A 25,704-nucleotide genomic window follows, 5' to 3' on the forward strand; every position below is an offset into this window, starting at 1 on the left:
TAGAAGTTACCTGTAATCTGTAAAAATTGCTTGTTTTCCATATCATATGTTCAAAACTCACTTAGGCCTACTATAACAAAGGCTGGTTCAACAGCAATGCGTGTCTTTTTTATCCTGGCGGTTTTATGATATAATGACATTTATTTTTGTTACATTTTATTACAACCAAACTGATTCATCTTCCTGGTTTTATGGTAATAACGTCCTTGGCACACTTGCAATGCAACTTCTTGAGATGTGTGAATGCGATCTGATCTGTAAGATGGTTCTGATTATGTTCATAAAATATAGGCCTATTTGGGAGCAGTATAAGTGTGAGTGGACATTCTCCCTTTCTATTTCTATTGGATCTTTGTCCAGCTACTGTGAAAAGTTGGAATGTGCATTGTTTTATTATTTTATGCCCACGAGGAGAAATTATGATGGCTGTAAGTGTGACATAGCGTATTTAAAACAAGTTGTTGTTTCGTTTTATTTAGAATTTGATTATAATTATTTGTTCTCTTTTTAGGCCTTATCAATAATTAATTTAATCTAGTTTATTGACAGTGTTTGGCATGTCCATGCTCAGCCATAATGCAATTTACATTACGCCTAGCCCCTATATCAGTGTGAATGCTATTGAAGCTATTGAGCCCTTGGACTTACTATATTGCATTTGTGCAATGATGGGACTTGAATCCAATGGTCGGCCGGTACCAAACCTGTTGACAGCAGAAACACGGAACTGGTACTCATTGGTCTTCATCAGCTTGGTGGCGTGGTATACTGTTTCTTTACAGCAATCCGAGACAAGTGCCCATGAGATCTTAGAGGTCTCACGCTTCTCAACAATGTAGTGAGAGATGTCAGAGCAGCCGTCGTTCTCCGGTGGATTCCATGTGAGGGTCACTTTTCCTTCAGAGATATCACTGAAAATGATAGGTCCCACCGGCTCTCCAGGAGTATCTAGATTAGAATAGAGAATCATTAACATTTGACATGTACAGTACAAGACTGATTCACTATCTACAATGATGTCAAACAAGATAAATCACAGTGCTATTTGAATGTTGTGACAATAAAATGAAACCAACCATGGACTTGGACAATGATGTCCTCCTTCTTGGTTCCTTGGCTATTGGTGGCTTCCACTGTGTAAGTTCCTTTGTGACTGCGGTCAGCATCACGTACAAAGAGCATGCTTGATCCAGCAACTGTGGTGGTGTCCATCATCGACTTGGTGATTTGCACGCCGTCTCTGAACCACACAACCTTGGGCTGTGGTCGTCCAGTGATCGATACTTTTAGTCTCATATTGTCTCCTGCCTTGATTGTGAGTCCCTCAAAATACTCTGCGCCAAACTCAATGTTTGGAGAAGCTGGAAAGACAAAAGGTGTACATGTACATCATTAGTGTTTTGTATATTACAAAGCAAAACATATTGCATATTCATATTATCATGTCAAATGTATTATTTTTATTTCAATATATCATGTATTCCCTTACCACTTTCATCTCTGACCACGATGTGTCCAGATGAGTTGGATGGGGGACTCACTACGCCAATAGCATTTCTTGCAATAATTCTGAACTCATAGCGTTCATTGCAAGCAAGACCAGTGACAGTAAACTGGGTGTCGTGGACATCAGTGAAGTTGCTCTTCAGCCAGCGGCCCTGTCCTTGGCGTTTTTCAACATTGTAAGCCACAATCTTGCTGCCGCCATCACGTTTGGGTGCGTCCCATTTCAGGGCGACAGAATTGCTGGTCACATCAGTGTAGTCAGGTTGACCAGGTGGATCTAAAAAAGGAACAAATTTTTTTATCATTCACTTTCACATGTTTGAATCACACATGGACTAAGTCTGGGAACGTGCTTATATCACTTGGTTTATACTTCCCTATTACATAAGCTATTCATGGTACTTGCACTTTCAAAGGCATTGGATTTCATACCATCATTGTGTTGATTGTAAGAATCTGTACGTTAAAGTCACAAACAGCAGTTGCTACATTCATTTCTGGACTTATAAAATAAAGATTTGTACCTATCGATTCTTGAAGAATATAACATATAAATGCTAGGTTCCCCACCAGAACCTAAAATATGTTCCCCACCAGAACTTAAAATATAAGCTTGTTTTACTCCAATGTTTGTAAAAAAAATGTAAACAAACACTAATTATCCTCAAAACATGGTTAAACATATAATTTTGATATCATGGATGATCAGTCGTTGCATCTATAGCTCTATCTATGAATTTGATTGTGGTTACATTTCTCCAGCCCCATCTCTCAGCTTGTTATTGTTTCTACTGCTGAATGCCACTTTAATGAAAAGGTATGCTGCACCCATTGCTGACCTGAAACTCACTGCCTTGTTCAGCCCGGGGATTAATAACAGTATACCATTATTAACAGAAAACCATGATTAGTTTCCATTTGAATAAGGACTTACCAACTGGAGAAACTGCCATGGTGGTGTTGCTTTCGTCACTCTTGCGGCTGAATCCGGCATCATTCTGAGCGTAGACTCTGAATTGATATTCCAGTCCTTCAATAAGGCCAAGAATTCTGTAGTCTGTTCCAGCGATAGCCACAGTGTTGACCTTCTGCCACATGACACTGTTCTTCTCCTTCTTCTCAACATGGTAGCCCTTGACTGGACAGCCACCATTGAAGACGGGCAGCTCCCACTGAATTGTCATTCCGTCGTTGGTGACGTTGTACACAACAGGCTTTCCTGGTGGACCTGCAGGCCTGAACTGGTGTTTAGCGACAACGCTTGGTGACACCAGCGGCTCACTGACTCCATATATATTCTCAGCACGCACTCTGAACTGGTACCCTATTCCCTTGATCAAGTTGGGCACCTTGAATGTTGTGTCAGTGACACTAGAGCATGCCATCTTCCAGTCATTCTGAGATGTGTCGCGCTTCTCTACAGAGTAGCAAGTGATTTCTCCACCTCCGTAATCATTTGGCTCCTCCCAGGATATTGTGACACTGTCTGCTCTGACCTCATCAAAGTTGATGGGTGCGACAGGCTTTGATGGTGGTCCGCGAGTTATGACAAAAACGTTGAAGGATTTTCTGTACACCCTGTTATCAAGAGTAAGTGTGTATTTCCCACCATGCTCTGGTCTCACATTCTTGATCATGAGAACAACTTTGTTGTCTGTTTTCCTGAAGCGTACTAGTTCGCTCTCCTTCAGTGGCATATTGTCCTTAAGCCAATACGTGGCAGGTCTGGGTTTACCCTTATAGGGCAATTCAATGTGTACATTATGGCCCACACGGACACTGATTTCCCCACCTGGATACTCATCCAGGTTGGCCTCTGGTGGGATGACAAAGTCCTTCACTTCAATTGGTCCAATTTCAGTGAAGTCACCCTTCCCCTTTTCATTTCTGGCGGCAACTCTGAAATTCATTTGTGAGGTTTCTTTGAGTTTTGGTACTTCGTGTTCACATTGTTTGCTGCAGCCGGCAGCTGCCCAGTCCTCTTCACCCTTGAGTCTCTTCTCAATGACGTAGTCAGATATGATGCTTCCACCATCATAATCAGGCTTCACCCACTGCAGTGTTACAGAGGTCTTTGAGGCATCCTTCATAGAAACTTCTTTGACTGGACCAGGAGTTTCTGTAGCTTTTACTGGTTCAACTGTGCTGCAAGGATCACTTATTCCAAATTCATTCTCTGCTGATACACGGAAGAAGAAGGATGTTTTCTCTGAGAGATCTTCAATGGTATAAAATTGTTCTGTGCATTTGGTTGTCACACTAGAGTAGGATCTCTTGGATGAGTCTCTCTTTTCAATGATGTAATTGGTAATATCAGCACCACCATCAAGTTCAGGTTCTTCCCAGCACATGGTTACTTTACCACGAGTGACATCCTTCAACACCAGGTTCGTGCAGACAGCTGGTGAGTCTTGAACCTTCACAGACAGTGTCATTGACTTTGGCTCTCCTACACCGTTTTCAATCTTCACAGTGTACCTACCAGTGTCATTACGGCTGACTTCTGGAATAACAAGGGTTGATGTAGTATCTGTGTGGTGGATTTCATATTTTTTATTATTGTCGATGTTCTCGTCTCCGAACATCCAAGTAGCACTAGGTGCAGGTCTGCCCTTGAGGGGCACTGTGATCTCCACATCCTGCTTGGCTTTTACGATGTAGTGAGTTCTCATGGCAACATCTGGATCGAAGATAGCTTCCTCTGTAAAAATCATTAAAAGATACATACTTTATTTACTGCCTTTTCACTACTAGGAAAAGGGACAAAATCTTATGAAACAAAATGTCAATGTAGATGCAATGAAACCATGAGGTGTGTTAACTTACCCAGAATATCCTTAGCATGAACGGGCTCTTTCATCTTAATGGCCTCTCCACGCCCTGCGATGTTGACTGCAGATACACGGAAGTAGTAGTCAACATCTGGTGTTAGGCCGGAAACAACGTACTCTGCTGTCCTCACTTCTCCCTTCTGGCTGATTACAATCCATTCTCCATTGTCTGCTTCTTCTTCCTCCTCTTCTTCTCCTTCTGATTCAGATGATTCTTCTTTGGGTGGTTTGCGTCGTAGACCCTCCACGTCCGTCAGCTGTTCAACAACGTAGCTGAGGATCTCACTGCCTCCGTCCCACTCTGGCTTGGCCCATCCAAGGGTGATAGATGTCTTGGTTGAGTCAACCACTTTGAGCTTGGTAGGTTCATATGGTGGTTCTAATAAAGAGAATTCACATAATGTAGATATAGTTTTCATAGAGAAGTAAAGGATATGACTTTTACTTATTACATAAGTTAGATGGATGTTACATTTTTTTGCTTACCAACTGGATCAGCTGCTTTGTAGTAGTCAGACACATCTGAGAAGGGGCCCTCTCCGGCTTTGTTGATGGCACACACACGGTATTGATATTCATTGCCTTCTGTTAGGTTAAAGATAGTCGTAGTGGTGTTGTTAATCGGATCTTTCAAGACCTTTATCCAGCGAAGGCTCTTCTTGTCACGTCTCTCAAGGTAGTAGCCAGTTACTTGACTACCGCCATCCACACCTGGTTTGTCCCATACAACTACCATTGTTGATTTGGTTATAGTTGTTACCTCTGGTGTGGCAGGCTGTCCTGGGGTAACTGTGAAAATAATATAAAGAGTCGGTTAAGTTCTAAAAGTAAATCCAAAAACAGAGGGGTAACTGTCTTTTATGTCTTTTATAACAGAAGACTTAATATGCAGGTCAAGTTGATCATTTTGGGGAATGTCTGCTTTATATTCCATCAGATACAACTTCCGTTTGTGTGTTTCAAAATAGTGTATTTTAATTTGTATACCACAACGTTATGTCCTGTTTTGTTTTATACTTACCAAATAAATTTTTGGCAATAACAGGCTCAGAGTCCAAGGGCTCTCCATTTCCGAACTTGTTGACACCCCTCACACGGAAAATGTACTCATTTCCTCGTACCAACTTCATGACACCTATGTAGCACTCTTCTAGTCTCTCAGACACGGTAGACCATACCACTCTGCTGGTTTCACGTTTCTCCACAACATAATGGCTGACCTTAGCACCACCCTCATCAGTGATTGGCTCCCACTTAAGAATGATCTTGTCTGCTGTGACTAGCATAAACTGAATCAAGCCAGGAGGTGGTCCAGGTTTGTCTGGTGAAGAGGAGAAAACATTGAGTGCATTAATACATTATTTAACTCATAACAACATGTCTGTTGCAAATTAAAGTATGACACAATTAGATGACATAAGCTAAATGACATGTAAAAAATGTTTACCTAGAACTTCTATCCTGATGGTGGCAGATGCCGAGCCCAGAGCGTTTTTAATCTTTATTTCATATGTGCCAGTGTGGCTACGAGTTGCGTCCTTGATGAGAAGACTAGAGCAATCAGTAGTGCTCTCGATGGATAGTGTAGTGCTTGACACCATTTCTTTTCCATCCTTGTACCACTCAATTGTTGGCAGAGGCTTGGCAAGAATTCCCACTCTGATCTTAACCATGGATCCGGCTTTGTATTTCACAACATCTAAATACTCTGGAGGAAGATCGATCGCAGGGGCACCTGAACATGAGAAAAACAAAATATTAGCAACAAAATAATAAAGCAAATATCAAGCAAATGACAGTTTCTTTAACCATTGAAAAGTAAAATGAGCTCAACTCACCACATGAATCGACACAAGTGATTGGACCGACGACATCAGATGGATTGCTGATAGAACCGATTGCGTTCTTTGCGTAAACTCTGAACTCATAGGATTCATTCTGGGTCAAGCATGACATTGTGAAGTTCATCTCAATCACGTTAGTGAAGTTGGCCCTTGTCCATCTGCCATCTGGGCAGTCCTTCCTCTCCACCATGTATCCAGTGATCTTGCTGCCACCATCATAAGGCGGCCTAACCCAGGCCAGACTGATGGAGTTCTTTGTGATCTCGGAGACTCTTACAGCTGCCGGGGGCTCTGAAATAGAAAATCAAATTGATCAAGAACAGTTGATGAAAAATACCAACACCATCCACAACAAATTCAGTGACCAAAAAACAAAAATAATCCATAAGACATTTACCGCAGTTATCAATGGCGAGCACCTCTTCTGATATTTTGCTGATTTTTCCAATACCAGCTGCATTTTCTGCTGTCACCTTGAATTCGTAGATGAGGCCAGGGCAGATGTTTGTTACTCTCAGCTGTGTTCCAATGATTGCTACTTTGTTGACCTTTTGCCACAGAATACTGCTTCTCTCTTTCATCTGCAGGTGGTAGCCCGTGACAGTGTTTCCTCCATCTGTGACAGGCTCGTTCCAGTTGACTGTAATGCTCTCTCTTGAAACCATGGTTACCCATGGTGTTGATGGAGGGCCAGGGAATGCTAGAATAAACAATGTAATCCAATGTAAATTTCAGTCTAATTCAAAGACAAATGAAGATAGTGATTAAGGTAGTGGGAATGGATGGTATACTAATAAATGATAGAGACACTTACTGTATGGAAGCTTCACTGTGATTGGTGGGGTGTCAATGTGGTCACTGATACCAAAGCGATTCTCTGCCTTGATTCTGAACTGATATTCCTCTCCTTTGGTAAGCTTGCCGGCCTTTATGGCACTTCTCGCAACCTGAGAAGACACTTCAGTCCAAGCAGGTGTGCTTGTTTCACGTCTCAGTACAACGTAGTTGGTAACTGGGCTGCCACCATCATACACAGGAGGAGCCCATTTGAGAGCCACTGTGGATTCAGTCACTTCACCAACCTCAATAGGGCCAGTTGGAGGACCAGGTCTATCCAACACAACGATGTTGATGAACATCTTGGTGATACCACTTGTATTGGAGGCGATGATGTCATATCTGCCAGCATCACTTGCAATGCTCTCGTTCAGTTTGATGATCAGGCTTTCAGCAGTAACTTGAGTGACCAATCTCTTGGATGGTTTCAGAATAACAGTGTTTCTTGATAGAATAACCTTTGCCAAAGGTTTGCTGGTCATAGGAAGCTCAAAGGTCAGATTTGATCCTGATCTCACATAGACAGTATTGCTGGGGTAGTTCTTCATGTCAAAATCTGGGGCCTCTGTAAAACAAACAGTCACAGCATATACAATTTAGCTAATTATCAGTTAACATACACTATTAGCCATGACAGATATGCTGACAATATTTATATAATTCAAAATTCAAAATTAGAAGAGGTGAGTTGAAAACCTACCCAGTTGATCTTTCACTACAACAGGAACGATCATCTCTTTGGGTTCGCCGAGTCCAGCATGATTCTGAGCACTAACTCTGAAGAAGTATTCAGCATTTTCCTTCAAGTTTTTGATTTGGAAGGAAGTTGTGTTCACAAGAGTAACCTTCGACCATTTGGGTTGTCCTTTCTCAAGTGCTTCAATGAAGTACTGAGTTACTCTGCTTCCACCATCGTGTTCTGGTCTCATCCATCCGATTGTAACACTGTCCTTGGTTACCGCAATAGCCCCAAGCTTTTGAGGTGGACTTGGTTTTTCTGCAAATATTAAGAACAAAAGTTATAAACAATCAAGATTGTATGGGGTAATTTCTTCATGCAAGTATCAAACAGATAGCAAAATAATACACAAAGTAAAGAAATGTCAAACCTGTAATCTTTGTTCCATTCTTGGGGATAGCAGCTACACCCACTCCGAATTCGTTTTCTCCCATGACTCTGAAGTAATAGAAGGCTCCCTCTTGTAAATCTTCCACTTTGTAGGACAACGCGTGGCAGTTGTTAGTCACACACACCCATGCCTTTTTGCTGGCTTCACGTTTCTCAACATGGTAAGCCTTCACAACATCACCTCCATCATTTTCTGGAGCTTCCCATGTAACGGTAGCAGTGTCTTTGGTGACATCCTTAACAACTACATTAAGTGGTGGTCCAGGAGAGTCAAGAACCTTTACAACTATTGGTAATGTTACTGGGTCTCCAATGCCATTCTCTAATGTTACAGTGTACTGTCCAGAGTCATTTCTTGTTGCCGTTTCAATTGTTAGTGAAGTGCAGCTGTGATTTGTTTCAATGGTTGCTCTTGCCTTGAGGTCTACTTCCTCCTTGCTCCATTCTACTGATGGTGCAGGTTTTCCCTTATAAGGTACAGTCAGAGTGAATGAGTTGCCATGCTTGACAATCAATGTCTTGCGCATTTCTATGTCAACATCAAACATAGGCTCCACAGTTCTATCCATTGCTGCGATAGGCTCAGAAATTGGACTTTGCTCGCTTTCACCAATCTTGTTTATTGCCTTAACAGCAAACTCATATTCTTCATCTGCTGTAAGTCCAGAGACAGTGAACTCCATGCTCTTTATGTTCTGAATGGCCACTGTCCATTCCTCGTCCTTCATTTTCTTATACTCCACACTGTATCCAAGGATGGGAGCTCCACCATCTTCTAGTGGCTTGTTCCAAATGATGGAGATTGAACTCTTGGTTGAATCAACAACCTTTGGTTTACTTGGTGGGTCTGGCTCGACCTGTTCATCTTCAGCCCTAAACGATGGGCATGCTTCACTTGGAGGACTCAAACCAGCAGCGTTTTCAGCAAACACGCGGAACACATATTCATATCCTTTTCGTAGTTTAGTTGCTATGGTTGCCAATTCAGTCACAAGCTCTCTGTTCACACGGACCCAGAGTAGACCTGCCGTGTCGCGCCTTTCAATTACATATCCAGTAATTTCACTGCCTCCATCTGAAACGGGTTTCTGCCAGACAAGTTTCATCTCCTCACTGGATACCTCCGTGATCTCACAATTTGTGGGAGCAGATGGTTTTGTGAATGGATCAGCCACTTTGACGACCTCACTCTCAAGGGCCTCGCCAAGTCCATACTTATTGACGGCCATGACCCTGAACATGTATTCATTACCCTTGAGGAGATTTGTGACCTTGAAATGTGTCCTGTTCAGATCTGCATTCACCACTGTCCAAGCAAGACGGCTTGTTTCACGTTTCTCAACAACGTAGTGTGTGATATCTGCACCGCCTGCTTCTTGAGGAGGACCCCATGCTAAGGTGACATCTTCAGCTGTAATGCCTGTAGTCGCCAGGGGGCCAGCGGGAGGTCCTGGCTTATCCAGGATCACAACGTCCACTGGTGTAGATACTGTTCCGGCAATATTTTGCAGAGTTAAAGTATATTGTCCAGAATCACGCCTTATGCAGTCCTTCACAATTACTGAGGTGCTGGTATCTGTTGCAAGAATCAGAATTCTGGCCCTGAGCTCGATCTCTTTGCCATCTTTTTTCCATGATGTTACTGGCAGTGGACGACCAGCGATATCTGCATTGATTTTAAGAACATCTCCTGCTTTCACAACGACAACAGCTCTGTACTTCACGTCCATCATGATACGTGGTGGATCCACATCATCCTTGACTGTGATTGAACCAGTGGAATAAGATGGGTCACTGAAGCATCCAGCAGCATTCTTTGCAATGACACGGAAGTCATACTGCTGGTCCTTGGTAAGGCCTGTGACGTCATAGTAGGTTTCCACCACGTTGGTGAAGTTACACCTCATCCAGCGGCCTTCTGGGAGATCTCTGCGTTCAATAATGTAACCAGTAACCTTGGCTCCACCATCGTACTCTGGCTTCGTCCAAGCGAGGGATACTGATGTTCTTGTGATACCTGTCACTGTTGGCTCGCCAGGGGGATCGCATGGATCTCTTGCAGAAACAGCCTCACATGCTTTGCTGCATTTTCCAATTCCAGCAATGTTTTCAGCGTAAACGCGGTATTCGTACCCCATGCCCTCTTCAATGCCAGTCACTTTGTATTCTGTATCTTTGATGAGACCTCTATTCATCTTGTTCCAGATGATGCTGGTTCTCTCCTTTCGCTCCAAATGATATCCAAGAACTGTGCTGCCTCCGTCGTTGACTGGCTCATTCCATGTGACAAGCATGTAAATCTTGGTTGCATGTACCACTTTAGGAGTCGATGGTGGGCCAGGTAGCTTGAAGTTATACTGGGCTGTAATTCCACGGGAATCTGTATGTTGACTCTTTCCATAACGATTTACAGCATAGATACGGAACTGGTATTCAGCACCCTTTGTCAATCGGGAGGCTTTAATTGCTGTTGTTGCAACATTTGATGAGACCATTTGCCAATCTGTTGCGTTTGTATCTCTTTTCTCTACAATGTAGTTGTTGATGCAGCAACCACCATCATACTCTGGTGGAGCCCATGACAATGAAATACTGTCTGAAGTTACAGCAGTTGGTTTGATAGCAGTTGGTTGACCAGGTTTGTCAAGGACAATAATTCCAATCTCTGCTATTTTCATTCCACCTGGGTTTGCGGCAGTGATTTCATATTTTCCGACATGTTCTCTGCCCGCCTCCTTTATAATAATTTTGGATGAGGTCTTGGTATTCAGAATTGTCAATGAGCTTGTTTGCTTCAAAGGAAGGCCATGATGTTTCCATGCAATAACAGGTTTAGGTCGGCCCCTAACTGGGATTTCAACTGTAAGATCACCTCCAGCCTTCACACTGTAAGTGTTGAATAACACCTCAATTGAGGGTTCAATAGCAATATCTTTTGTTGTCACAGGTAGACCAAGTTCCTTTGGTACACTCTTTCCCTTCTCGTTGATTGCAATGACTCTGAATGAATATGCGTCACCTGCTACTAGGTTTGCAATAGTTGTTTCTAGGATTTTGACTGTGCATGAAGTATTCCACTTCTGGGTACCCTTGTCATCCTTACCTTGCACCTCAACGTTGTAGCACATTACTTTGCTTCCACCATCATGAGCTGGCTTTTCCCAGGCAAGTGATACACTGTTTTTCGTGAGATCTGTAACTCTGACATTTCGTGGTGGCATAGGCACTTCAGAAACTTTAATTGGGTTTTTGGTTTCAGCCATCAACCCAATGCCATACTCATTTACAGCACATACACGGAAGTAGAAAATGCATCCCTCTGGCAACTCATCAATCTTGAAGGAATTAGATAAGCAGTTAGTTGTCACGGCAGTGTAAGCCTTTCTGGTGGACTCTCGCTTCTCCACAATGTAATTGGTTATTTTTGATCCACCGTCTGTGAGTGGTGTTTCCCAAACAAGATTCACAGAATCTTTTTTGATATCTTTGACTGCAAAGGCCTGTGGAGCACTTGGTGTGTCCAACACTCTGACGTTGATAAGTGCAGATTTTTCACCAGTGTTATTCTCAAGGTTCAATGTATATTTGCCACTGTCGAATCGGTTTACATTGTCAATTACAAGCATAGTATATGAGCTTGTGGATTCTATCATGACACGTTCTGTCAGCTCGCCGTCCAACTTTGCCCATTTAACTTCAGGTTCAGGTCTTCCTCTGATTGTGACAAACAGACGCAGAGATCCACCTGCACGGACAGAGACAACCTTCCTGAGGTTGGCATCCAGTTCAATCTCTGGTGCCTCAACTCTTTCTGCAGCAATCACAGTGCCATGGATATCTGCAGGTTCACCAACTCCCTCTGAATTGATAGCACAGACACGGAATTTGTATTCTAGTCCTGCCTTCAAGTCCTTAATAGTGAGGTGTGTCGCTTGGATGCCAGTTGGGGGTGTACAAATGGTCCATTCATACTCCTTAGGAGGTTCTTTTAACTCTTCTACTGCTGCTGCTTCCACTTCCTCCTCTTCTTCCAAAAACTCTTCTTCTGCTGCTGCTGCGTCTTTCCTTTTCTTTTCCTCTTCCATTGCTTTCCTCTCCTCTTCTGTCACCTCTCTCATTTCAACAATGTACCCTTTGATGTATGCTCCACCGTCAGAAGCGGGTTTGCCCCAAGTCAAGGACACAGTCGAGCTGGTGTGATCTGTCACCTTAGGATGGTGTGGTGGTCCAGGTGCTGTTGTAGCATTGCATGCTCTGTAGAACAGGGAGAGTTCGCTCAGATCTCCCACTCCAGTTTCGTTCTCTGCAGAAACACGATATTCATAGAAATGACCATCCAAAAGCCCAGTGACCTTGAAGTGTAGATCAGTCAATGGCTGCCGGTTGCATTTGGTCCACCTTACACCATCTTTATCACGTTTCTCAAGATGGTAGCAGTCAATTTCTGCTCCACCATTGTTCTCTGGCTTTGACCATGATAGGACCATAGAATCCTTTGTTATTTTACTTGCTTCAGGTGTTCCGGGTGCACTTGGAGGCTTGTATGGATTGCGTGCAGTTACTGCCTCACACTCCAAAGGATCACCAATGCCATATTTGTTCACAGCCCTAACCCTGAAAATATATTCGTTCAATTCCAGTAGGTTGATCACTTTGAAATTTGTAGCTTGAATATTTGCGTTAACCACAGTCCAGGATAACCGACTGGTCTCTCTCTTTTCCAGAATATAGTGACTTATAGCTGCACCACCATCCAGAGAGGGATCAGTCCAAGATAGGAAGCATCTGTCGGCGGTCAGTCCAGTGACTCTCAGTGGTCCAGTGGGTGCACCTGGTTTATCAAGGACCTTCACAGTGATTGGGATTGTCTTTACCCCACCAATATTGGTGAGACTGAGGTCATAGTTTCCACTATCTAACCTTGTGCAGTCCTTGATATGCATAGCTGCACGTTTCTGTGTAGTTTTCACTTCAATTCGAAGAGCTTTGTCCATTTGCTTTCCTTCCTTCAACCATAAGACCTCAGGAGCGGGTTTGCCATAGATGTCAGCATCCAAAACTAAGTTGTCCCCAGCATTAACAACAATGACATCCTTGTATTTGGGATCCATTGAGGCTCTTGGTGCTTCAATCTCATCTGTGGCAGTAATGGGTCCAGTGCTGTCAGAAGGCTCACTGAAAATACCAGCGGCATTTCTTGCAATCACTCTGAACTCATATTGTTCATTTTCTGTCAAGCCAGAGATGGCAAATTCTGTCTCAATGACATTTGTGAAGTTGGCTCTCATCCAGCGACCCTCAATGTTGGCTAGATCTCTCCGCTCCACAATATATCCAGTGATCTTACTGCCTCCATCATACAATGGCTTAGTCCATTGAATCACAATGTGGTTCTTGGAGATAACAGTAGCCTCAGGGGTACCTGGTAGATCAACTGGATCTCGAGCAACGAATGATTCTGATATTTTCGATGCTCTGCCAATGCCAACAATGTTTTCAGCATAGACCCTGTATTCATATCCAATGTCCTCCTCAAGATTACATATCTTGAAAGAGGTATCAGCGATGAGGGCTTTGTTGAGTTTCGTCCACATAATGCTGGTTCTTTCTTTAGATTCAAGATGGTATCCAATAACCGTACTACCACCATCATTGACTGGCTCATTCCATTCAATAATCATTTGATCCTTTGTTGCAGATTTGATGTATGGAGTTCCGGGTGGTCCTGGGGATTTGTATGGATATTGCACCAGAATTGATTTTGTGTCCAAAGGAGCGCCCTTTCCATATCTATTCTCAGCACAGATTCTGAAACAGTACTCTGCGCCAGTTTTCAGCTTGGTTATTTTGATAGCTGTTCTAGCGAGCTGTGCATTCACACTTTGCCATGCTGTTTGTGTTGTATCTCGTTTTTCCACATTGTAATGCTTTACTTGACATCCGCCTGTGTACTCCGGGGCACCCCATGAAAGACTGACAGAGTTATTGCTTACTTCAAGGACTTTAATGGGTCCGGTTGGTGGACCAGGTTTGTCAAGGATTGTGATTCCTATGTCTTCAGAGAATAAGCCAGCTGTGTTAGTTGCCGTAATGGTATACTTTCCAAAGTCGTCCTTACATGCCTCAGTAATTTTAATGGTAGCAGTTGTTGCTGTGTTTATCACATTCACTCTTGTTGTTCTTTTCAATGGCAGACCCTCTTTCCTCCAAACAATTTGGGGTTTCGGCCTACCAAACACTGGGATTTCTACTATCAGATCGTCACCAGCTTTGACGGTGTAGGTGTTGAACATGAGTTTTAAGCTTGGTTCAATAGTCATGTCATTAGCAACAACTGGCATAGCCAGTGCTTTAGGCTCACTCTTTCCCTTCTCATTGTAAGCTATGATACGGATCAGATACTCCTGTCCAGCAGTAAGTCCAGTGACTGTGCCATGACAATCACCCTTTGTGGATGTTGCAACACCCCATTTGTCCCCTCCCTTTTGCTGCATCTCAACTAGGTAACCGGTAATTCTGCTTCCACCATCATGCTCTGGTTTTTCCCATCCGAACGATGCGCTGACTTTAGTAACATCAGTCAAGAAGATCTTTCCGACTGGAAGAGGCACCTCAGAGGCCTTTGTTGCAAGCTTTGTTTCAGTCGACGATCCAATTCCATATTCATTCTCAGCCATAACTCTGAAGTAATACATAGCCCCCTCAACAAGGTTTTCAACTTTGTAGGTTGTTTTGTTGACCTTGGTTGTTACATTTGCAAAAGCTTTCCTGATTGATTCACGTTTGTCAACAACATAATTCTTGATTTTCGCTCCGCCATCTGTAACAGGGGCATCCCAAACAAGAGTTATGGAGTCTTTCTTGATCTCTGTCAGTTTGAGATTCAGAGGGGCACCTGGTGTATCTAGCACTTTCACAGTTACAAATTCAGAAACGGTACCACTGCTGTTCTTCACAGTCACATTGTACTTTCCAGAATCACTTCTGTCACAAGAGTCAATGGAAAGCTGAGTATAGTTGAGACCTTTCTCAACCACTGCTTTCTCTTGCAATTCTTGTTCTTCCTCCACTTCTTCAACCTTCTTCAGCTTACACCACTTAATCTCTGGCGTTGGTCTGCCTTTGAATGGTACATTGATTCTCACAGATCCTCCAGCACGCACCACAATTCCTTTCCTCAATTCCGAGTCCAGTTGAATTTCTGGATCCTCTACCTTCTCCTCTGGTTTAGATGTTCCAGATACAGCAGCTAGTTCACCAACACCCAGTTTGTTGATAGCACAGACCTGGATCTGATATTCCTGACCCTCTGTAAGTTTTGTGATTTCAAATTTATTGACCCGCAGGCCTGTTGGTGGAGTGCACATTGTCCATTCCTCCTCCTCAGCTTTGCAAATCTCTACAATGTATCCCTGGATAGGACAGCCACCATCGCTGAGAGGCTTTCCCCATGCGACTGTGATTGAGCTCTTTGTGGTATCAATCACATGTGCATGTGTGGGTGCCCCAGGTTTGTACTTGGGATCACAGGCCTTAAAGTATGACGTTGGTAGACTTGGCTCACCAACACCAGCTGCATTTTCAGCAGATACTCTAAACTCATATTCATGATCTGATGTCAGACCTGTTACTCTGAAAGATAGGTCTGTGACCTTTTGCCTGTTGCATTTGGTCCATTTAACTCCAGCTCTGTCTTTCTTCTCAATGATGTAAGTAGTAATGTCACTTCCCCCATCGGTCTCTGGTGCAGAATAGCAGACAGTCATGGAATCCCGGGCAATGTTCGTTACATCATTAACATGTGGTGCGCCAGGGACAACAAATGGATTTTTCATTATTACTGCTGAAGACTCCACATGTTCACCAATGCCATAACTGTTGATAGCCATGACACGGAAAATATACTCATTGCCCTCCAGGAGACTAGTTACTTTATACACTGTGGTCTCACAGCTGTTAGAAACCATAGTCCAAGCAAGACGACTGGTTTCACGCCTCTCAATGAGGTAGTGTGTGATGTTGCTGCCTCCATCATGTAGTGGGGCACGCCATGACAGAGTACATTTGTCACAAGCGACTCCAGTGACATGGAGTGAACCTACAGGTGGTCCTGGTCTGTCTAGTACATTCACCTTGAATGGAACTGACTCTGATCCAGCAACATTTGTCAGGACAAGTTTGTAATTTCCACCGTCAACTCTGACAGAATCCTTCACAACTATCATTGCGACGCTTTCTGTATTTTTGATCTCCAATCTCATTGTATTCTTTTCAATTTCCACATCATCCTTGAACCACTGGATTGTGGGTACTGGCTTTCCATGTACATCAGCATCAAGTTTGAATGTGTCTCCTGCATTGATAATGATCGTTTTGGTGAACGCAGGATCAATAGAATATTTTGGCGCTTCCACCTCATCATTTGCTGTTATAGGTCCACTGTTATAAGATGGCTTGCTGAATGTTCCAACTGCATTCTTAGCAATGACTCTGAAGTCATACTGTGCATCAGCAGTTAGTCCAGTAGCAGTAAACCTGGTCTCAATAACGTTGGTAAAGTTTGCCTTCATCCAGCGTCCCTCTGGAAGGTCACGTTTCTCAACAACATAACCAGTAATCACACTTCCTCCATCATATTCTGGCTTTGTCCATTCAATGGTAATGGACTCTTTGTTTACAATGATAGCCTCTGGGGTGCCAGGAGGATCACAGGGATCACGTGCAACACAACCCTCTGAGATTTTGCTGCATCTGCCAATACCAACGATATTTTCAGCATAAACTCTGAATTCATATTCAACAGCCTCCTCTAAGGGACCGGTTTTGTAAATGGTGTCTTTAACGAGTGACTTGTTAAGCTTAGTCCAGAGGATGCTGTTTCTCTCTTTCCTTTCAAGGTGATAGCCTAGAACAGAACTACCTCCATCTGCGACTGGTTCATGCCACTCCACAACCATATATTCCTTGGAGAGAGATGCAATGAATGGAGTGCCGGGTGGGCCAGGTTCTTTGTAAGGGTACTTTATAGTCAAAGGATGTGAGTCCAAACCGTAACTCTTGCCATATCGATTTTGAGCAATGATTCTGAATTGATATTCAGCCCCAGTTTTCAGCCTTTGCACCTTGAGTGTAGTTCTTGCCACGGAGGCAGCAACATTCTCCCAAGATGTGGTGGTTGTGTCTCTTTTCTGAACAATGTAATTTGAAATCTGGCAGCCACCAGAATGCTTTGGTGGACCCCAAGAAATAGTTGCAGTGTTAATAGTAACTTCATCAAACTTTACAGGTCCACTTGGTGGGCCAGGTTTATCAAGAGCAATGATTTCAATTGTTGCATTCTTTTCCCCAACTACATTAGTAACATTAATGCCATACATTCCGCCATCTTCTCCTGTAGCCTCTGTGATACTTAGAGTTGTGCTATCTGGAGTGTTAGTGATTTTAACCCTTGAGGTGTGGAGTAGGATTGATCCATCCTTTGTCCATTTAACTGCTGGTTTAGGACGTCCTGCGATCGGGATTTCAACCTTGAAGTCTTTACCAACCCGAACACTGTAATTGCTAAATGCAGGTCTAACATCAGGCTCGATAACAAGGTCCTTTGCTGTCACTGGAAGTGCAAGTTCCCTTGGGTCACTCTTTCCTTTGTCATTGATAGCAAACACTCTGAAAATATATTCTTCACCCGGATTTAGATTGTTGACAACAGACTCCATTGCTCTGACAGTTGCAACACCTGACCATTTCTCAGAGCCTTTAGGTTGTATCTCTAGCAGGTAATGAATGATTCTACTTCCACCATCATGCTCAGGCTTCTCCCAGGCAAGAGAGATGCTTGTCTTGGTTTGGTCAACAACACTCAGTTTTCGTGGGATTTGGGGTACCTCTGAGGCTTTGATGGGATCAATGGTTGCTGTAGGCAAGCCAACACCATGTTCGTTTTCAGCAAGGACTCGGAAATAATAATTGCAACCCTCTTGAAGGTTCTCAACCTTGTATGATAATTTGTGGCAGTTTGTCACCACAGCTGCATAGGCTTTCCTGGTGCTTTCCCGCTTCTCAACAATATAGTTTCTGATTTTAGCTCCTCCATCCAACACAGGGGCATCCCATGTAAGTGTCACTGATTCACCAGTGATATCTTTCACTTTGAGGTTGACTGGGGCACTAGGTGTGTCAAGAACTCTAACGCTAATTAAAGCAGATTTTTCACCACTGGCGTTCTCTGCAGAAACAGTGTATTTTCCACTGTCAAATCTGTTGACATTGTCAATCACAAGGGACGTGTAACTACTTGTCACTTCAACTTGTGCATTCTCCTTAATTGGACCTTCATCCTTTCCCCATTTGACTTCAGGTTGAGGTCGCCCTCTGATAGGAATGAACAGCCTGAGGGAACATCCAGCCTTAATGTTCACAACCTTTCTCAGGTCTGGGTCAATGTCCAGATCTGGTTCCTCAATCCTCTCCTCGACAAGAATTATTCCAGAGACATCTGCATGGTCTCCAACACCAAGCTTGTTGACAGCACAAACTCTGAACTTGTACAAATGCATTTCCTCCAATTTTCTAACTTCAAATCTTGTTTGTTTGATGCCACTTGGTGGAGTACAGATTGTCCACACGTCAGCAGGTTCTTCCTCTGTAGCTCCTTCTGCACTTCCTTTTTCTGCAGGTTCTGCCTTGGAAGGTGCTGCGTGTGCAGGTGCTGCTTCGGCGGGCTCTGCCTCGGTGGGTGCTACTTCGGCGGGTGCTGCCTCAGCAGGTGTTGCCTCAGCTGCTCTTTTTTCAGCAGGTGCTTCCTCTCCCTCAGCAGCTGGTGCCTTAGTGGCCGGTTCCACAACGATGGATTGCTTAGTGAGAGATGCAGGAGATGGCACTTCGCATTTCTCCACAATGTATCCTTGAATCTCACATCCTCCGTCATATATAGGTTTGCCCCATGACAGGAAAACTGAAGTTTTGCTTATGTCAGTTACTTTAGGATTAATTGGTGCACCTGGTCTGAAGATTGGATCCAAAGCCTTGTAGAAAACTGTTGGGGAGCTTGGCTCTCCAACTCCAGAGACATTCTCAGCCAGAACTCTAAATTCATAAATATGACTTTCCATAAGTCCGGTGACTTTGTAGGTTAAGTCGGTAACTGTCTTCCTATTGCATCTGGTCCATCTCACACCCTCCTTATCGTGCTTCTCAATAATGTATCCAATAATATTACTGCCACCATCATATCCAGGAGCCTCCCAGGTAATCACCATTGAATCCTTTTTGACATCGGAAACCTCCAACCTACTTGGTGAATCTGGGGGAACGAATGGGTCTTTGACAGTCACAGCAATTGATTCCAGACCCATACTAAGTCCAAATTTGTTTACTGCCTGGACTTTGAAAATGTACTCATTTCCCTCCAAGAGTTTTGTAACCTTCAGATAATTTGACTCACACTTATTATCAACAACAGTCCAAACTAATCTGCTTGTCTCCCTTCTCTCTACAATGTAATGAGTGATTTTACTGCCGCCATCATATAGTGGGGATTTCCAAGCAAGGCAACATTGATCATTTGTGATGCCAGTGACAGAGATAGGACCTTGTGGTGCCCCAGGTTTATCCAGAACAACCACATTGATTTTCACTGACTTCTCGCCTCCTGGATTCTTTAGAAGTAAAGTGTACTTTCCTCCATCTTCAAGTTTAGCCTCTTTGACAGTCAACAAAGTGGTGCTGTCTGTATTTTTTATGTCTCTGGTGATAGTGTTTGCAAGGGGTGCCTCATGGCCGCTCTTCATCCAGAGGATTTCGGGTATTGGACTACCATGAACATCGGCATCGATTTTGAAGCTATCTCCAGCATTAACATAAACAGTTTGTGTGAACTGTGGGTCAATGCTAATACGAGGAGGGTCGATTTCATCTTTAGCAGTAATTGGTCCAGTGCTGTATGAGGGAAGGCTGAAAACACCTGCTGCGTTTCTTGCAATAACACGGAACTCATATTTCTGGTTCTCCACAAGGCTGGTTGCCACATACTCGGTTTCAATGATATTTGTGAAGTTGGTTTTGTTCCAGCGGCCCTCTGGCAACTCTTTCTTCTCTACAATATAGCCGGTGACGTTGGCACCACCATCATACTCTGGCTTTGTCCATGTGATTGTTACAGAATCCTTTGTTATCTTAGTAGCCTCAGGATCTCCGGGGGGATCGCAAGGATCCCTAGAAATGTGACCTTCGGAAAGTTTGCTAACTTTTCCAATTCCCACAATGTTTTCAGCGTAAACTCTGAATTCATATTCCTGTCCTGGTTCCAGGCCAGTGGTCTTGTAAGATGTATCCTGGATAAGAGACTTATTGAGCTTCACCCAGAGAATACTGTTTCTCTCTTTGCGCTCAAGATGATATCCCAGCACAGTGCTTCCACCATCATTAACAGGCTCATTCCACACAACTACCATGCTATCCTTTGTGGAAGACTGTACAGATGGTGTTCCTGGAGGGCCTGGTAATTTGAATGGATACTCAGCAACAACAGACCCTGAGGTCAGAGATGGGCCCTTTCCATACCTGTTCTGAGCTGTCACCCTGAACTGGTACTCTGAACCGTTTTTCAGCCTCGAAGCTTTAATCGTTGTTCTTGCATGATTTGGAGACACGACCAACCAAGTTTGTGTGGACGTGTCTCTCTTTTCTACAAGGTAGCTGTTGATTGTTGCACCACCATCATACTCTGGTGGAGCCCAGGAGAAAAGCACACTGTCAGTAGTAACAGCCTCAACTTTAATTGGGCCCTTTGGTGGTCCAGGTTTGTCAAGAACAACTACTGAGATGCATAAAGATGTATCCCCAGCGGTGTTTGCGAGTATGATTCGGTACTGACCAACATCTTCTCTGCATGCCTCTTTGATTTGAAGATTGATCAGTTTATCTGATCCTCCAAAGTTAACTCTGGTGGTACGCTTCATAGGTAGATTGTCCTTTATGAATGAAATAGTTGCTCGGGGTCGAGCAATAAACGGAATCTGTACTGTCAAATCCTCTCCTGCTAGAACACTGAATGTGTTGAACAACATTTTAGCTGATGGGACAATCACAAGATCTTTAGCAATCACTGGCACACCAATTTGACGTGGATCACTTGTTCCTTTTTCATTTCTTGCTGCTACACGGAACATGTACTCTTCACCTGGTGTCAGTCCAGGGACAACTGCTTCTAATGTTTTGACAATGGAAGACTGGACCCATTTCTCGGCACCTTTGCTCAGCATCTCAACAACATAGCATACCACTCTACTTCCTCCGTCATGCTCTGGTTTCTCCCAAGACAGGGTGGCACTAGTCTTGGTAACATCGGCGAGGGTGATTTTGGCAGGAGGCTGTGGTTTTTCAGAAACTTTAACTGATTCACGGGTTTCAATTGGTAGGCCAATTCCATATTCATTTTCAGCTAAAACTCTGAAGTAGTAGTTACATCCCTCCTGCAGCTGGTCAACTTTCCAGGTGTTCTTATGACAGTTCGATTTTACAGTGGCATATGCTTTCCTTGTTGATTCACGTTTTTCAACAATGTAGTTCTTAATCTTTGCTCCACCGTCATTTACTGGAGCATCCCAGATAAGAGTGACAGATTCTTTAGTGACGCTGTTGATCTTGAGATTTTGCGGGGCACCTGGGGTATCTAGCACTCTGACATTCACAGCAGCTGTATTGGATCCATAACTGTTTTCTATTGTGAGCACGTACTTGCCACTGTCAAATCGGTTGACATTTTCCACCACCAGTGATGTGTAAGAAGTTGTGCTTTCAATGGTTGCTCTCGTAATAGGTTCACCATCTTCTTTGGTCCATTTTGCCTCGGGTGATGGTCTTCCTCTGATAGGTACAAAAAGTCTCAATGTGTTACAGGCTCTGATATTCACAACCTTCTTTAGCTCTGCATCCAGGTCAAATTCCGGTGGAAGCAGCCTGTCTTCAGCTCTCGGTGTGCCAGGAATAGTTGCTTCCTCTCCAATACCCTCACTGTTTACGGCAGAAACTTGAATCATGCACTCTTTGTCCTCCTCTAAGTTCATAAGGGTAAACGATGTACCCATTAGTCCTCCTGGCGGAGTAACAATTGTCCATTCCTCCTCCCCAGGAACGCAGGTCTCCACAATGTATCCTGTGATTTCAGAACCACCATCATAATTTGGCTTGTTCCATGCAATCGTAATGGATGACTTGGTTGTGTCCACGACTCTTGGGTTGCCTGGAGGGCCTGGTTCGTAGAGGGTGTCAGTAGCCTTGTAGAAAGGACTTGAATTGCTTGGTAAGCTTAATCCAGCTGCATTCTCTGCAAGAATTCTGAATTCATATTCATGTGTTACTTGAAGCCCAGTTACCTTGAACTGCAAGTCTTTTACTTTCTTCTTGTTGCATTTTACCCAGCGAAGACCAATCTTGTCTTTCCTTTCAATATTATAGTTTGTGATTGGAGTTCCACCATCGTACTCAGGAGCCTTCCACATAAGAATCATTGAATCCTTAGTGATTATTGTTACTTCAGGATCCTTTGGAGGATCTGCTGGCACCCATGGATTGTTTGCAATAGTTGGCACAGATTCTAGAGGCTCTCCGACTCCATATTTGTTGACTGCCATTACTCTGAATATGTACTCATTTCCTTTGAGTAACTTGTTCACCTTAAATTGAGTATCAGTTAAGCCTGAGGCCGAATTTGTCCATGCAAGCCTGCTTGATTCACGCTTTTCAATCACATAATGGTCAATCTCTGCACCACCATCATCTGCGGGTGGAGCCCATTCCAAAATACAGTTGTCAGATGTGATATCTGACACCACCAGGGGTCCTCCAGGTGGACCTGGTCTGTCAAGGACTTTGACATTAAAGATATGCTTGGCAAACCCGCCAACATTTGTGGCAGTCAGAACAAATTCACCTCCATCTCTTCTTAACGAGTCTTTGTTAATCAGAGTTGTTGTTAAGTCAGTCATTTTAATTGTCAATTTCATCGTATTTTCAATATCCTTTCCACCCTTGGTCCACACCATGGATGGTAGTGGTTGGCCTGCAACATCTGCATCAAGTTTGAAGTTTTCCCCTGCTTTCAGTAGAATCACATCCTTGAATTTGGCATCAACCATGATTCGTGGTTCCACAATATCATCTGTGCAGGTGATGGGATCCGATGGCTCAGATGGTTCACTTACTGAACCAGCTGCATTTTTGGCAAGTACACGGAATTCATAGGCCTCATTCTGAGTTAACCCACTTACAGTGAAAGTGGTCTCAATGATGTTTGTGAAGTTGGCCCTCATCCAACGACCAGCTGGTAAGTCTCTCTTTTCCACTACGTAGCCAGTAATCTTGAACCCACCATCATATTCAGGCTTTGTCCATTGAATTGTTACTATATTCTTGGAAACAAAGATTGGCTCTGGTTGACCTGGTGGATCCACTGGATCAAGGGCTAGCATTGCTTCTGAAGCCTTGCTTGGTTTACCAATTCCAGCCATGTTTTCAGCAGTGACGCGGAATTCATATGCAACTCCATCTTCCAGTCCACTTGATTTGAATTGATTATCTTTCACCATGGATTTGCTGATCTTTTGCCAAAGGATGCTGCTTCTCTCTTTCCTCTCAATGTGATATCCAATGACTTCACTTCCACCATCATAAACAGGTTCATTCCAGCCAATTGTCATTGTGTCTTTGGTAAAGGCCACAACCTTTGGAGTGCTAGGTGGCCCAGGGGGTTTGAATGGATATGCAGCAACCACTGACTCTGAGATGATTGGTTGACCAGCACCATATCTGTTTTTAGCTTTGACTCTGAACTGGTATTCCGCACCAGTCTTCAGACGAGTAGCTTTAAATATTGTACGGATTACTGATGATGTCAATTCTACCCATGACGTTCCTGTAGTTTCCCTTAATTCAACAATGTAATTGTTGATTGGTACACCTCCATCATTCTCAGGTGTTCCCCAAGAGATGACAGCATAGGTACGGGAGATTTCATCTATTTTTATTGGTCCCTTTGGAGGTCCAGGGACATCGTGCACTTTTACTATGATGGTATCTGTCACTGAGCCAACTATGTTCTTCCCTGTCATGCCATAATGTCCTGTGTCACTCCTTATGCATTCTGTTATATTCAGGATACTTGTGGTTGCAGTACATTCAGTGATTATTCTTGGGGTTATCTTGAGGTGCTGACCATCTTTCGTCCATGAAACAGTTGGTTTTGGACGTCCCATAACTGGTATCTCAACTTTAATCTCATCTCCTGCCCTGGCAATGACAATTTTCTGGCATATTCCACGCAGGTCAAATTCTGGCATTGTTATTGTTTCCTTGATAGTAACAGGCTTGCTGTCACAAGGACCACTTCTTCCGGAGTGGTTTACAGCCATGACACGGAATATATACTGTTCATTTTCATTTAGGTTCTTCACTATGAAGTCCATAGTCTTGACAGTTGTCACATGGGACCACTGGTCTCCTCCCTTCTTTTGAGCTTCAAGGACATATCCAGTAACTCTACTACCACCGTCATGTTTTGGCTTTGTCCATGCAAGACTGACAGCGGTCTTGGTGACATCTGTAGCATAAACGCTCTCAGGGGGTGTTGGTGCTTGAGATGCTCGAATTGGATCTGTAGTCTCAACCGACTCGCCAATTCCGTACTCATTTTCAGCCGATACTCTGAAGTAATATTCTGACCCTTCTGCTAGATCAGGAATTCTAACTGTGCTATTTGGACAAACTGATATTATGGTGGAATATGCTTTGCGTGTTGACTCTCTCTTTTCAATGATATAGTTTGTTATCTTTGAACCACCATCGATAAGCGGCAGTTCCCATTGAAGAGTGATGCTCTCTTTGTCAATGTGCTTTGGCTTCAGATTAATTGGTGGTCCAGGTGAATCCAGAACTCTCACATTGACATGAGCAGTCTTCTCTCCTGCAGCATTCGTAAGGATCAAGTTGTATCTTCCTGCATCATTTCTTGTGCAGTCAGGGATGACAAGCATAGTGTATGACTCTGTGCTGTCAATGTTAGCACGTCCTTTGAGTGGTGCGTCTTCGCCCTTCGTCCAGGCTACTTCAGGAGCTGGGCGACCTTTAATGGGCACAAATATGCGGATGGAACATCCCGCCCTGACAACAAGGGTTCTTCTCAGCTCAACATCCAGTTCAAAGTCTGGCTCTTCTTCACGTTCAATAATTTCAACCAGTTCTTCAGTTTGAGCTGGTTCACCAACTCCCTCTGCATTCATTGCACTGACTCTGAAGTGGTATTTTGCTCCCACTTTCAAGTTAGGAATAACAAATTCTGTAATTCTCAGTGAAGCAGTTGGTGTGTCCTTGAACCATTCCTCTTCTCCATCTTTTTTATGCTCAACAAAGTACCCTGTGACTTCAAGCCCACCATCTTCAAGTGGTTTCCCCCAGAAGAATGTTGCAGAAGTCTTTGTTGTGTCTGTAATTCTTGGGTTGATTGGAGGTCCAGGTGCATCTAAAATAGTAATAGAAGTGATCAGTATATGATTAAAAGATA

General features: G+C 43.6%; 1 protein-coding gene across 1 annotated transcript in view; it reads right to left on the reverse strand.

The window, feature by feature from the left end:
* ttn.1 (titin, tandem duplicate 1) overlaps window positions 1–25,704 on the reverse strand; it is a 167,479-nt gene that overhangs the window by 24,222 nt on the left and 117,553 nt on the right. Inside the window, exons 163-175 of the mRNA XM_070448227.1 lie at window positions 8,128–25,662; window positions 7,719–8,015; window positions 6,996–7,583; window positions 6,579–6,881; window positions 6,176–6,472; window positions 5,785–6,072; window positions 5,359–5,658; window positions 4,824–5,126; window positions 4,333–4,716; window positions 2,441–4,207; window positions 1,490–1,783; window positions 1,077–1,361; window positions 649–948 (exon numbers count right to left, since the gene is read on the reverse strand). Of these exons, the coding sequence (XP_070304328.1) occupies window positions 649–948; window positions 1,077–1,361; window positions 1,490–1,783; window positions 2,441–4,207; window positions 4,333–4,716; window positions 4,824–5,126; window positions 5,359–5,658; window positions 5,785–6,072; window positions 6,176–6,472; window positions 6,579–6,881; window positions 6,996–7,583; window positions 7,719–8,015; window positions 8,128–25,662 (22,941 nt within the window). The remainder of the gene's footprint in view (window positions 1–648; window positions 949–1,076; window positions 1,362–1,489; window positions 1,784–2,440; window positions 4,208–4,332; window positions 4,717–4,823; window positions 5,127–5,358; window positions 5,659–5,784; window positions 6,073–6,175; window positions 6,473–6,578; window positions 6,882–6,995; window positions 7,584–7,718; window positions 8,016–8,127; window positions 25,663–25,704) is intronic.

The sequence above is a fragment of the Salvelinus sp. IW2-2015 genome, linkage group LG2 (assembly GCF_002910315.2).
Source record: "Salvelinus sp. IW2-2015 linkage group LG2, ASM291031v2, whole genome shotgun sequence".
Lineage (NCBI taxonomy): Eukaryota > Metazoa > Chordata > Actinopteri > Salmoniformes > Salmonidae > Salvelinus > Salvelinus sp. IW2-2015.